This window comes from Hyperolius riggenbachi, chromosome 4 (assembly GCF_040937935.1).
Source record: "Hyperolius riggenbachi isolate aHypRig1 chromosome 4, aHypRig1.pri, whole genome shotgun sequence".
NCBI classification, from domain to species: Eukaryota; Metazoa; Chordata; class Amphibia; order Anura; family Hyperoliidae; genus Hyperolius; species Hyperolius riggenbachi.
In genome coordinates this window covers 225,284,061-225,297,394 of record NC_090649.1, presented here as the reverse complement: position 1 = coordinate 225,297,394, position 13,334 = coordinate 225,284,061, and the positions used below count along the sequence as shown (strand labels likewise).

General features: G+C 43.6%; 1 protein-coding gene and 1 long non-coding RNA gene across 9 annotated transcripts in view; one reads left to right on the top strand and one right to left on the bottom strand.

Annotated features, from left to right (window-relative positions):
• Positions 1-13,334, top strand: part of HMGCLL1 (3-hydroxy-3-methylglutaryl-CoA lyase like 1) — a 296,565-nt gene that overhangs the window by 183,610 nt on the left and 99,621 nt on the right. For all 8 annotated transcript variants that reach the window (XM_068281395.1, XM_068281396.1, XM_068281391.1 and 5 more), the window contains one exon: positions 368-516. In XM_068281395.1, coding sequence (XP_068137496.1) covers positions 368-516 — 149 coding nt within the window. The remainder of the gene's footprint in view (positions 1-367; positions 517-13,334) is intronic.
• LOC137571783 (uncharacterized) overlaps positions 1-13,334 on the bottom strand; it is a 70,061-nt gene that overhangs the window by 51,925 nt on the left and 4,802 nt on the right. The window contains exon 2 of the long non-coding RNA XR_011031435.1: positions 10,568-10,697. This is a non-coding gene — a long non-coding RNA (uncharacterized lncRNA). The remainder of the gene's footprint in view (positions 1-10,567; positions 10,698-13,334) is intronic.

Genomic DNA, 13,334 nt, shown 5'->3' with positions numbered 1-13,334 from the left:
TGTAGTGCGTGTGTGTAGTGCGTGTGTAGTGTGTGTGTGTGTGTGTGTAGTGCGTGCGTAGTGCGTGCGTGCGTGTGTGTGTGCCTCAATTGCTTTTAGTCATAGACCCTGAACAAGCATGCAGATTAGGTGTTTCTGACAAAAATCTAACAAGATTACCTGCATGCTAAATTCAGGAGTGTGATTCAGACACCACTGATGCTAGAATAAACCGCAGGATTGTCAAGCAACTGGTATTGTTTAAAATTAAAGAAATATGGCAGCCTCCATAAACCTATCGCATCATGTTATCTTTAAACCTATTTTTTAATCTTTATCTAGGAAACTCATGTAAAATACAGTGCTTACTCATTTGTGTTTCTCTCAGATTGCTGCTGGAGCTAAAGAAGTGTCTGTATTTGGTGCAGCATCTGAAACATTTAGTGAGAAGAACATAAACTGTTCCATTGAAGAAAGTATGACAAGATTTGAAGAAGTCATAAAGTCAGCCAACAGTATAAACATTCCAGTGCGTGGGTCAGTATCTATTTACTTTATTTTTGTAAACGTTTAGATGAAAGGATATTGTATGTTTCTGACTGGTGATGTAGACCTCATTATTTTTTTATTGAAATTGAACTAAAGTAGACAACAAACTTTTGTCCAGTCTTCTAGTAACTGTTTTATGTCAGTGCTTTAAACAATGACTTCTGCTCATATGACTGAAATGATTATATCAGTCTGTTAGAGGTAAAGCTTAACCCAATGGCCAACTTGCTGGTGGTCCAGACTGCATGTGCTTTTTGATCATCTATTATGATATGCTGAAATTATAGGCTATTAGCAAGTGGTACATGGTTCCGAAAAAAACAATTTACAGGTGTTTTTCTGCGTATTCAAATAGAGGAATGATAAAACCTAAGAATGAAAGTGTACATGATGTCACTTCAGATAAACTGAATGCTGGGCCCTAAAGCCAGCAGCAGAAGATGCGGGCACATGTTATTTAAAGCACCCGCACATGCACACCTTGCAGCAAATTTGGAGTTCCCCCTTAAAGCAGACCTGAACTCAGAACTTCCTCTCTGCTCTAAAAGATACTATACAGCATAACCTTCAAAGTTGAACATTTCTTTGTTACAGCTGATACAAACCCTGCAATAAATCTGCAGATTGTCTGCTTCCTGCTTTCATGGATACAGAGATATTGTTAACATCCTGTGTTTACACACGAGCTCTCTGCTGTGGCAGTCAGCTGACACCGAAGGATCAAATTACAACTTGTGCTTAGTCACGGATGAGGGTGGATTAGACAGGCTAATCTCTCTAAATACATTCAGGGTGCAATGTCTATATGTTTTCCTTTTGTCCTGTGCAAGAGTTTAGGCCCACTTTAAACAAGGTTAGCAAAAAAATAGTTGTATGGCTGAGAGTAGAGGTCTACTGAAGCACAGTTTATATAATGGGCTTTGACAATCCATTTTAACACCAAAGGTGTTTGTCCGTAACATGGTGATTCTCAAACATAGTCCACAGGGGCTTTCCAAAAGCGCACACGTAAACCATCAGACTGTATGAAATAAAAGGTCCTTTATACAATGAAAATCCATGTGCCACAATGATAAGGGGTACTATACAAGAATGTCTCCAATCAGAGAGAGGCTGACCATTCACATGGGACTAGGGTGGTTCCAGCCACTGTCTCTCTCGTCTTTGTCTTTCTTCTGCTGCTACACTACCCCATCTCTTGTCCTCCCCCATTCCTTTAGATTGTAAGCTCGCAAGGGCAGGACTTTCTCACCCTTTTGTGTCTTGGAATTTGTTACACATTTTATTCATCGTGTTGCTTTTGTCACTGTAATTACCAATTCTGTATTTTGTACCAATTCTGTATTTTGCACTAGTTCTGTATTTTGTATATTGATGTACACCATTGTCTGTATTATTATGTACCCCACATTTGTTTCTTACTTTGTACAGTGCTACGGAATATGGTGGTGCTTTATAAAGCAATAATAATTATAATACACAGTGTACTGGGAACCACTGATGCTCAAAACTCTGATTTTTGGTTCGCGAACTTCTGCAAAAGTTTGTGAACCGGCGAACTTCGTAAACCGCGATAGACTTCAATGGGCAGGCGAACTTTCAAAACTACAAACACTAATTCTGACCACAAAAACATGGTGGAAACATGTTTCAACGGGTCTAACACCTGGAGGGGGGCATGGCGGAGTGGGATACACGCCAAAAGTCCCGGGGAAAATTACAGATTTGACGCAGAACAGGGTTATAAGGGCAGAAATCACATTGCATTGCTAAATTGGAGGCATAAAGTGCTTTAAAACATCTTGCGTGTGTATACATCAATCAGGTAGTGTAATTAGTTTACTGCTTCACACTGAAAGACCAAACTCACTGTGTAACACACTGTAAACCGCTGTTTGTATAGTGATGGCCGTGCTGGACTGGTACGCACGATGGCGAGAGTGCAGGCGATGGTGGTTTTCAAGCCAATATGGTCAGGCTGAGGTAGCTCAAGGACAGAACAACAGTGACTGTCCAGCTGATCAAATTTGGTCTGTTCACAATGAAGCAACGACCTTATTATCTTGGGTCAGGTGTCCCGCCCCCTCCCCCCCCCCCCCAACGCATATAGCCAGTCATTGCTTCATTGTGATCACAAGCCCCTTCACTACGGCAAGGTAGCGATAACAAAGGAGAATTGACACATGTACATGCCTTTTTTGTTGTTGTTGCAGCCAAAGTGCAGCCAGAAAAAATAGGCAGGCATGTACATGCACCAGAAAAATTATCTAGCTGCTAGCAGTGGCCTTAAAAATTCCGGAATCCACCTTGAGTCCTGGACCCTGTTGGTGGTGGCGGAGACAGGAGGCAGAGATGCTGTGTGTGGACCGACTTAGTCTTGGGGCAGGCAGTCACATGGCATGCAGGCAGGGATGCTTGCTGTGTGAGGGGACTGACTTATTCTTCGGGCAGGCCTGACCATGCTTTGCAGACCAGGCATCTGTGGTCAGATGGACTTAATGCTGTGTGCCAGAGATGACACCACTTGCCTTTCAATATCATGGTACAGTTTGGGTATCGCCTTTAAGACTTAATTGCGGCCTGGTATCTTCCACTGCAGTGAGTGGCTTTGCTTTTGTGTGCTGCTTTTCCTCAAGTGGTCATCCCATTGCAGTTTGTGCTTTTTCATCATGTGCCTTCGTAAGGCAGTTGTCCCTACGCGGGTCTTGGTCTTTCCACGGCTCAATTTTCGGTGGCAGAGAGTACAGATGCATCGCTCTCATCTGAGGCAGACACACAAAAACATTTCCACACCACTGAGCCCTGGGAAGATGGCACTTTGGTAATGGCTGCCAACTGAGTGTTAAGTGGGGTGCCAGAATCAGAGAAGAAGGAGGAAGATATGTCACACTTCCATGCGAAAGCTGAGGAAGATGAGGTGTTCTGTGTTAAATAGTCAACTACGTCCTGACAATATTGGGGGTTGATGGCACGTGCCTTCTTCTGAACACTGTACTTTGGTTGAGGGCCACACGAAAGCACGACCTCGAATGACCGACGGCTATATGAGTGTCTCGGGGGGGGGGGGTGCACACCCAAGATAATAAGGTCGTTGCTTCATTGTGGACAGGCCAAATCTGATCAGCTGGACAGTCACTGTTGTTCTATCATTGAGCTATCACAGCCCGGCGACCATATGGGCTTGAAAACCGACATGGCCTGCACTCTCGCCACGGGGTGCACCAGTCCAGCACGGCCGTCACTACAGAAGTGGCTGGTTGCGGTGCGTTACACAGTGAATTTGGTGTGTCAGTGTGAATCAGTACACTTAATAGAACAGAACAAGCTTGGGATCAAGGTGCCAACAAGGAATACAAAATTTATTGATACAACATGAATTATCTCCAAGAACAGTACTTCATAATCTATTGTAATCAACAACACAGAAAGTTAAAAACAAGAGCCCAGCAGATAGCTTCATAAGTCAGCTGATTTAGAAAATACAGTATATATGCTTCAAATGCAATACGTGTATGGTACAACAAAATCACACATCCATCACTTGCCCGCGCATTCACCACCAAGTGCACCGTGCCCAGTAGCGTGTCCAAAAGTTGGGGGGCCCCCTTTAAAACTTCCAGCAACAGGGATTATAATCCAATCACTGCAGTGACTTGAATTTGAAGTTAGTGACAGTCATATCACATTTTTATTCCCCTGTTGCACACTGAATAGCTGCAAAGACATGGGGAGGTCTCACCAACATAGCAGCTTGTATTGCTCAGTAAACTCCAGTAATGCCGCCTCACATGGACCCAGCCGATCCTGAAGGTCCAGTCACCCCCGCTCACTCGCAGCAGGGGATCCACTTATGATGATTCACCGGCGAAGAAACGGAGCACGCCGGGCACAGAGCAGTGGCGGGCACACGCTGCTGTGAAGCAATCAGCTGACCGAAGCTCTGCCCACCGATGCGTTTCGAACCGCCCAGGTTCTTTCTCAAGGTGTGGCTAGCTCCTGATGCGTCACCCTTTTCATCACACGTGTCACGCCCCATTCCTTTCTTCCAGCGGAACATGAGAGGAGGACAAAAGAGGAAAAGGGCAGGGGGAGGGAGAGGAGAGAATGGAAGGTAAGACTGCGTGTCCTGGCCAACCCCTGAATATCTCCCGCCCTGCATCATCATACACTACACTCCCTGATGATGTATACACATGCAAGATGTTTTAAAGCACTTTATGCCTCCAATTTAGCATTCAAAGTGATTTCTGCCCTTAAAACTCTGCTTTGCGTAAAATCCAGATTTTTCCCCGGGACTTTTGGCGTCACCCTGTCATCCATGCCCTCCTCCAGGTGTTAAACCCCTTGAAACATCTTTTCCACCACTTTTGTGGCCAGCATAAGTGTTTTCTAGTTTTCAAAGTTCATTTCCCCATTGAAGTGTATTGTGGTTCGCGAACCGAACTTTTGCGGACGTTCGCGAACCAAAAATCGGAGGTTTGGGCCATTTCTACTGCTGGTATAATACAATGTACAGTCACACAGATGCAGTGAAAGGTATACACTGACTGCTGTATAATGATGAGACGAATGCACTTGAAATCCTATAATGAGAATCTGTTATGGAGGGCAAGTCTGCTATCCATTCAAGTGAAAGGTATGCACTGACTGGTATAATGCAATGTGCAGTCACACAGGTGCAGTGAAAAGGTATGCACTGATTTCTGGTATATAAAACAGTGTGCTGTCACACAGATGCAGTGAAAGGTATGCAGTGACTGTTGGTGGTATAATGCAATGTGCAGTCACACAGGGGCAGTGAAAAGGTATGCAGTGACTGGTATATAAAACATTGTGCAGTCACACTGATGCAGTAAAAGGTATGCAGTGACTGCTGGTATAACAATGTGCAGTCACACAGGTGCAGTGAAGGGAGTGCAGCCTGATTGGCTGCCATGTGTCTGCTGACTGTGACGTAGAGGTTCAAAGTTTAGCCCAATGATGTAGTATATGGGGTGGGTCGACTTTGGATAAAGTTTGTGTTTCGACGTGAACGCGAACCCGCGTTGTTCGCACTAACAAGTTCACATACAAACCATTCAGGCCATCTCTATTTACCACAGCTATGATCATCATTATCAAAACGTGTAGGAGGGGAGAAAACGTCACCCACCTATGAAGCACTACACCATTAACTCTAAAAAAAATATCAAAGGATTTATCATCACATTAGAAAAGAGACAAAGGCCCATATGCAATTCAGTTTTTCTCCTGAGTTTACTCCTAAGTGGTATTTTCAAACTTGTCAACAAAATGCCTTTTAAATCACCAACAGGAAAGAAATTATTTAAAATATTTTTGATACTCCTTTTCTCTGATTTTTTTTTTTTGTACTTTTTCAATTGCAGAGTGATAAAAATTACTTCACATACAAAATGAAAAATGATCTCTTAGGAGAAAACTCTGGAGAAAAAGTGAATTGCATATGGGCCAAATTCTCTTACGCCAGCAAAAAACAGACAAATATCAGTATGTATATACTGTATACCGAAAATTCTTTTATATTTTTTTTATATTTTTTTTAAGCACTCAGTGTTTTACATTTTATTTTACCTCGACCAACATCTACGGTAACTCAAGAGCCCCAAAGTTACAGATGCATACACTAATATTTATTGATTTTGGCACCTGTTTAGGCATAAGCTCGTTTCCATGACCCCATGTGACAGAAGAAGCAAGTATGCATTTCTTCTCACATGTGTGGATCTTCTCAGTGTGCTGTATGTGATATCTTCCTTTTTTTTTTTACATTTTGGGACTGCGTCATTTTTGCATGACAGAAGTTTGCAAGCATCGCCTATGTCATATAAGCTAAGGAAATGTATATACAGGTATTCCTGGTTTTATTACTTACAAGCATCAATTTAGCTCCATATTTTACACAGATGGCAGGGACTGTCACGGAAGAGCCATGAGACCAGAAAACGCAATCGGTTTCCTGAACCGATTGTCGTTGACGTGCCAGATCAGAATCTTATGTCTTTGAATACCAGGCAGTCAAGCCTGGTGGTCTCTGTTGTCTTCATAGATGTTAGCAGAGTTCTTTTCATGAGAGCCAAGTATGCTCTCTGATAAAGCCTGTGTGGTTAATTAACTTGATCAAAAGTGTCCCTTTCCTGGCCAGTGACAACGAGGTGTGAAAGCTCTCCAGCAGTAAGCCCCAAATGGGAAGTGTGACTGCCTTTTGAAGAGACAGGATAAATTCAGCATGAGACCAGACTGCCTGCCTCCGTCAGAAGCAGAGAGAAAATGAATGCTGTATATGATTTTTTTGCCTATTTACCGAATACCGTATCTAGGATAGTTTTGAGAGTTGTATCATTGGGTTTGTAGTGTCTTGCTGAACCTTTTGATACCAGTCTTGAGGGGCAAGGGGTATGCTACAACCAAGTTATTAAACTTCTCAGGAACTGGACCCTCTACCCAAATCAAGTCCGATGTCATAGGAATTGTCATAATCTGAGGAATATTAATCTGTTATCAGCATAAATGTGGCATTTATCGGTTTTGAACTACAGCGTTTTATAAGTTTAAACCTAAATCTCTCTCTCCGAAGGAATGAACTGTGATTGGTTTGTGAACCGGAGGGGGCTGGCTTTGTCCACCCCCAAAACTAGCTTCCATAAAACCAGGGTGAATACAGGGAGGGGCAGTCCTCCAAATCCCATCTTCACGAGAGCATGCTGCTGCTAGCCAGATGACCATGTGGTTAGCGGCCATCTTGTCTTAACTTTGCTCCTGAACTGAAACAAAGGAACTTTACGAGTTTTCCCAGAAAGGACATATTTCCACATGAACTTAAGTATTTTCTTTCCTTATTTTTATTTTCCATACTGTGCTATTATTTGTCTCTATAATTATTGATTTTAATGACTTTCTATATATATTAATTATTTATATTGCATTTATAATAAACAACGCTAACGTCATTTATTTGTTTGGCTACACCTATTATTCAGCAACACAAAACTGAACCTAGCTTCTGAAGAGTCGCTTCTATTGTTGATAGCTAGATAAAATAGAGTGTGCTTAACCGTTTTTATTTGCAGGTATTAACCTCAGTATAGTTAGGGCTCCTACCCTTCTGTAGGATGGTGGCAGTTATACCCTGAAATAGTGTGTAAATTGTGTTACCGTAAATCACAAGCTCCCTTCTAGTCGATCTGCTGCCAAAATTCCAGTGATTTCTGCGCACCGATTGCGACCACAAATTGCATGGTCTGTGTGCTGAAACCGATTGGAAGGCAGTGTGCGGTCCGGCCACTAGGGGGCTTGTGATAGGGACAATTTCAGAAACTCAACCCAAAAATTATTTCTGCTATACATACCCAATATGTGTGTGTATTTTATTTTGTAGTGCATGGATAGGCTAAATGCACAATGAGCTTTGTGTGCTACATTGGCCTCTTTTGCTGGGTGGGATGCTGTTGTTTTCAGGGCTTGGCTACATGGTTGAGCGCAGTTGAACTGTAACGTAACTAACGTTTGCAGAGTCATTTTCGCGGTCAGCGCACAAGATGCGCACTGACACAACGAAAACCCTCCACAAGCGTATAATTAAGTGAACCCAGGCTAGGTGCAATGCACCAGCAGAGGGCAATTCCCACCGGCAGATGGCGCTGTGGAGTGCAGACGAGCACAGCCTCTGCACAGCCACAAATGCCAGATGGGAATTGTACAGATCTAAGACAATGCGGGTTGAACAGCCCTTAAAGAGAGAGCACAGATACAGGATGAATGTGTGGTCACCAATCTAGTCGCGACCCTGCGACGGTGAACACACATCAGCAAAAACAAAAGCAAGAACGCGATCACCAGAAGTGACACAAGACAGATCAGAACAGAACACGAGAGGAGCAAAGGCACAGCAAACAACAATGAGAAAACAACGAAAACAACAAACGCTAACTATCAGCGAACACCGCACTCATTTGTAACAGCGAATGCATTTACAGCGCGATCTCCGCACGTTAAGCGCAACAGAGACAAGCACGCCTAACTAACCACCGACAGACAAACACGAAACAGATGACGTGAGCGCTTGCTTAACGGTTACCTCACCGAGCCTACAGCAAGCGTTCGTATCAGACAAAACAGACAAACGGAAAACAGGAATAAGAAAGGAGAGATCCAATGCTCTTTCCGTCAGAGCGAGTGCGATCTGGGTTCAGGAACAAGAAAGGGAAGATCCACTGCTCTTCCCGCCAGAGCGAGTGCGATCCAGGTACAGAAACAAGATTGCAGATCAGAAGGATCCACAGCCGCTACCGCTAGGGGCTAGTGCGATCCAAGCAAGACAGGCAGATGAGATAGCTGGTAGCAACCACTGCTCCAGCTATACTCCAAGAACAGAGATCAGAAGGATCCACAGCCGCTACCGCTAGAGGCTAGTGCGATCCAAGCAAGACAGGCAAATGAGATAGCTGGTAGCAACCGCTGTTCCAGCTATACTCCAAGAAAGTAGATCAAAAGGATCCACAGCCGCTACCGCTAGAGGCTAGTGCGATCTAAGCAAGACAGATGAACAGAAGGGGCTACCAGTAGCAACCTCTGCTCTGCTTAGCACCCCAAGACAGAACGATTTCCTGACAACCATCGTAGGCGACAGGACAATCGCAACAGAGAGGCAATACAGACAAAACAGATAACAATCTAACTGCACTAGGAAAACTGCCTAGTGCAGTCCCAAGAATTACTCTAAGATAACTTTGACAAGAAATAGCATGGCTGACACTCTAGGAGTGTTTCAACAAACCCTGAAGGATGACCAGCAAAGGACTCTGGGAAAACATAGCTTTTTATACTGCCAGCCTACAAAGGAGGCAGCTAGGTGATTTGCATAACCAATGTGCGCAAATCTCTCAGCAGCAGAACAGGTCTGGAACCTGCAAAGAAAAGACAGGTCTCTCTTACAGAGACCTGCAGCCCACAGACTAGAGGAATGGTCAAACAGCTGTCTGCCTGTGCAGCCAGCTGAGCGGATCATTACACATACATCTAGGTAGTGGTAATCACTGGTAGCCATATGGTGAGATGCTTAGCCATTTTTCACAGAAAACAGTGGAGGCAATTTCTCAATGCTTTTTTCCATGACTTGACCCTTTTCTCAGCAGGATACTGCAAGGTAATTTCCTGCTTCTCCATCCTGTCATCTCATCACCAAGGCTTACAGGATGCCTTCAACCCTCCTGCTGACCCAAGAATTGGAAGAGAGATTCTGCCTGTATTACCAGACAGATATTTTTCTGAGGTGTGTAAGAAAGATTTCTGGTAATCCCATGTGAATTCAAGACCCTGAATTTGACCAAAGATGAGCATGATGTTTTTGGTATGTATTTTTTATCACATTGTTTGGGCTCTGACTACACATTGAAATGTGCCTTTATGCTTGCTGATATTTATTTCCAATTTATAGTGCGTTTATTGTTCATTTCTGTTTTTCAGAAAAGATATCAGGACAAGTTGTAGGTATCTTACTTTATAGAAGTCAGTAAACAGAGAAGCAAGTCTGCTTCTAAAAAAGGTGACAGCAGGCGTTTGGCCATGCATCAAATAATGTGCGTGCAAAGAAACAGAAACCCATAGTTTCCCTGGTTGTATCTTTAACCTGTGCCTCAACGCCCTGATATTTACCATTACCACTTTGCCTGCTTCTAACTACTGACCCGCTGATTGTTCTGTTTTGCTAATTCCTGTTGACAACTAGGATTTTTATTGATCTTGTATTTTCCCATTGAATTGTTTCCTGTCTAACCCATCATTTGCTGCCTCAAGCTGTCCTTGCTACTTCTGTCATTGTACTCCTGTTCAGCCCTCTAGTTAGAGATCTGGCCTTCTGACAACTTCCTACCTGCCTATTATGTCTGCATCTTTCTGGTTCTCTGCTACTGTTGTCCAAGACCCTGTTGACTCTGTCAGTTTTGTGATTCATTGTCTGCAGACTCTGTATCCAACTCCACGGACTGCGAGGAGCATGAGTGGTTTGACCCTCGGCACTTACGTTTGCACAGGCAGAGGACTTCAACCTATGGAACACATCACTTCAATGCTCCAAGCTGGCCCACTCTTTCATCCTTCCCATTCCATGTCAGAGTTCCATCCATGTGCAGAGTGGAGGTAGTAGTTGGAGACTAGAGAGGAAATGCAAGCCTGTTAGTTGGTAGGCCACAGAGCATGGTATTACATTAGTTATGCTAGTTAGGCAAGATATTATTAGGATATGTACTAGCAGCAATTTGGTAGGGTCCCGAGTGAAAAATAATTGGCTACAAGACATGTTTTTGAGTTGGAGATGACAGGATGAGGCTGGAGAGTGAATGTGTGGGATGAATGTTTACAAAATGAAAACATGTTAATGACAAATGTCCTAACTGCTTTAGCATTGTTAGCAAGCCAGCAGGCTAGAGTCACTGAATTCAAGCTAATTATGTTAAATAAGGCATCATGGAGCTAGTTTCATAATTCAAGTCCTCTGTTGTCGTGTTTTCATGAACTTGTATTCAGAAACTTTTTGGGAACATTCTGATGGGAAATTGCCTTTAAGCACCAGCACTTTCACATTTTGCATGTCATTGTCAGTAAGTCATGCATAATTTGTTTGCTTTTGAAACACAATTTTAAATATTTACCATTTTCTAACTTTCCGCTCAGAACTGCCAGCATAATTGCCATTGTTATGTTTTTGCCTTTTTTTAATTGAGCGACAATAAAAAATGTTTTGCAAAAATGTGTGTTCTATTTATTTTGAACAAGAAAAAGACAATTCCAATTTATACAACCTGAAGATAATTAGAAAATAATTAAAATAACAGTGTGGAAACGTACAAAATGCCAGATTAATGGCTAAATCCTAAGTACTGCCAAAGGCAAATCCAGTAATTTGAGTGGTGCAGCGGTAGTTTTGAGCACTTCTATAGGTGCCCATGTTAAAAGTAGTGAATAGCAGCTATAATGTGTGAAATGTGGGTGCCTGAGATACATGATGAAATAGCAGGTGTCAGGACTGCACACGAGATATAGACTATGGCTACAAACAACAAGCAGTCAGGATAGGAAGGTTAGGGTTAGACATTGGTTGGGGTTAAGTTAGGGGTAGGGCCTGTTTCCACTAGAAGAGGTGCAATGCGCTACAAAGCCGCATTGCACCGCTGGTGTGCTAAAACACATGCACGGCAATGGAATAGTTTCCACTGCGTGCATGTTGTGCGGAGCGATCCGAGAATCTGCAGCATGCTGCAGATTTCTGCACGGCCGCATCCACCGGCAGCCGCATCCCATCTCCTCAATTGACTTCCGCATCGGGAGAAATTATGCGGGCGCCAGCGGAAGTGATGTGATGCGGCTAGGTAGTGGCTCCCTGTGGAAACTGGCCCTTAGGGCTAGAGATGGCCTGAACCTCCGATTTTCGGTTCGTGAACTTCCGCGAATCGCAATAGGCTTCAATGGGGAGGCGAACTTTGAAAACTAGAAACATTTATGCTGGCCACAAAAGTGATGGAAAAGATGTTTCAAGGGGTCTAACATCTGAGTTTTTGCATGGAGGAGTGGGATAGACTCCAAAAGTCCCGAGGAAAAATCTGGATTTAACGCAAAGCAGCGTTTTAAGGGCAGAAATCACATTGAATGCTAAATTGCAGGCCTAAAGTGCTTTAAAACATCTTGCATGTGTATACATCAATCAGGGAGTGTAGAGTACTGCTTCACACTGACACACCAAACTCACTGTGTAACGCACCGCAAACAGCTGTTTGTGTTGTGACAGCCATGCTGGACTGGTGCGCACCATGGCATGAGTGCAGGTCATAGCGGTTTTCAAGCCCATATGGTCGCCAGGCTGAGGTAGCTCAATGACAGAATAGTGACAGGCACATACACGTGCGGGGGATGCGATTATTGTCGCTATATACAGGTGGGCAAGCAGATAACTTTACCTGGTGGCAGGAGATTCAGTCTACCACATTTTGTGAACTGTAAAACGGAATTGGTTGTATACCTACTGACATGCCCCTGTGGGGCTTTTTATGTAGGGAAAACAAAGCGTTTGCTTCGACAACGCATGTCTGAGCATGTTAATAATATCCTGGGTGGTGACCTGTCTTCTCCTGTCGCCAGGCATTTTGTGGAACAACATGAAGGAAATCCATCGGAACTGCGGTTCATTGGTCTGGACCGTGTACATTATAACATCAGAGGAGGGAATTACGATCGCCTCCTGTTGTGTCGTGAGTCCCGTTGGATTTATGATCTAAAAGCTTGCCAATTATCGGGTCTAAATGACCAGATGAATTATGCTCACTTTTTGCCCCGCTAGTTGTTTTGTATTGGCTGGGGTGTGTGGTGCATGAGTCCTATTTAATGACCTGTGTTGATTAGCCTGTCCTGCTGTGGATATATTGCAGACAGGGCAAGGGATATACCATTCAAAATTATTGATTCCAATATACAGGAATTTAGGAGGCATCCCTCCATCCATATCCTGCTCTCCACGCTCAACGAAGCCTGGGAGTTAATATATACGGTTGTCAGGAACTATATATCATCATGTATGTATGTATCCCATTTTTTTTGAATCTCTGTGTGTGTTGGTGATGGGGGTAGAAAAGCCCCCCCTTCCTTTTTTCTTTCCCCCTCCTCCCTTCTTCACCCCCTTTTCTTGGAAATAAAGGAGTAGACAGTGAGCTACTCGATATGTGGTAATATACTTGGCTATATTGATCTGCGGGGGGAGATGCGCCCATCTGTTAGGTCGGTCACGCTCGGGGAGTGAA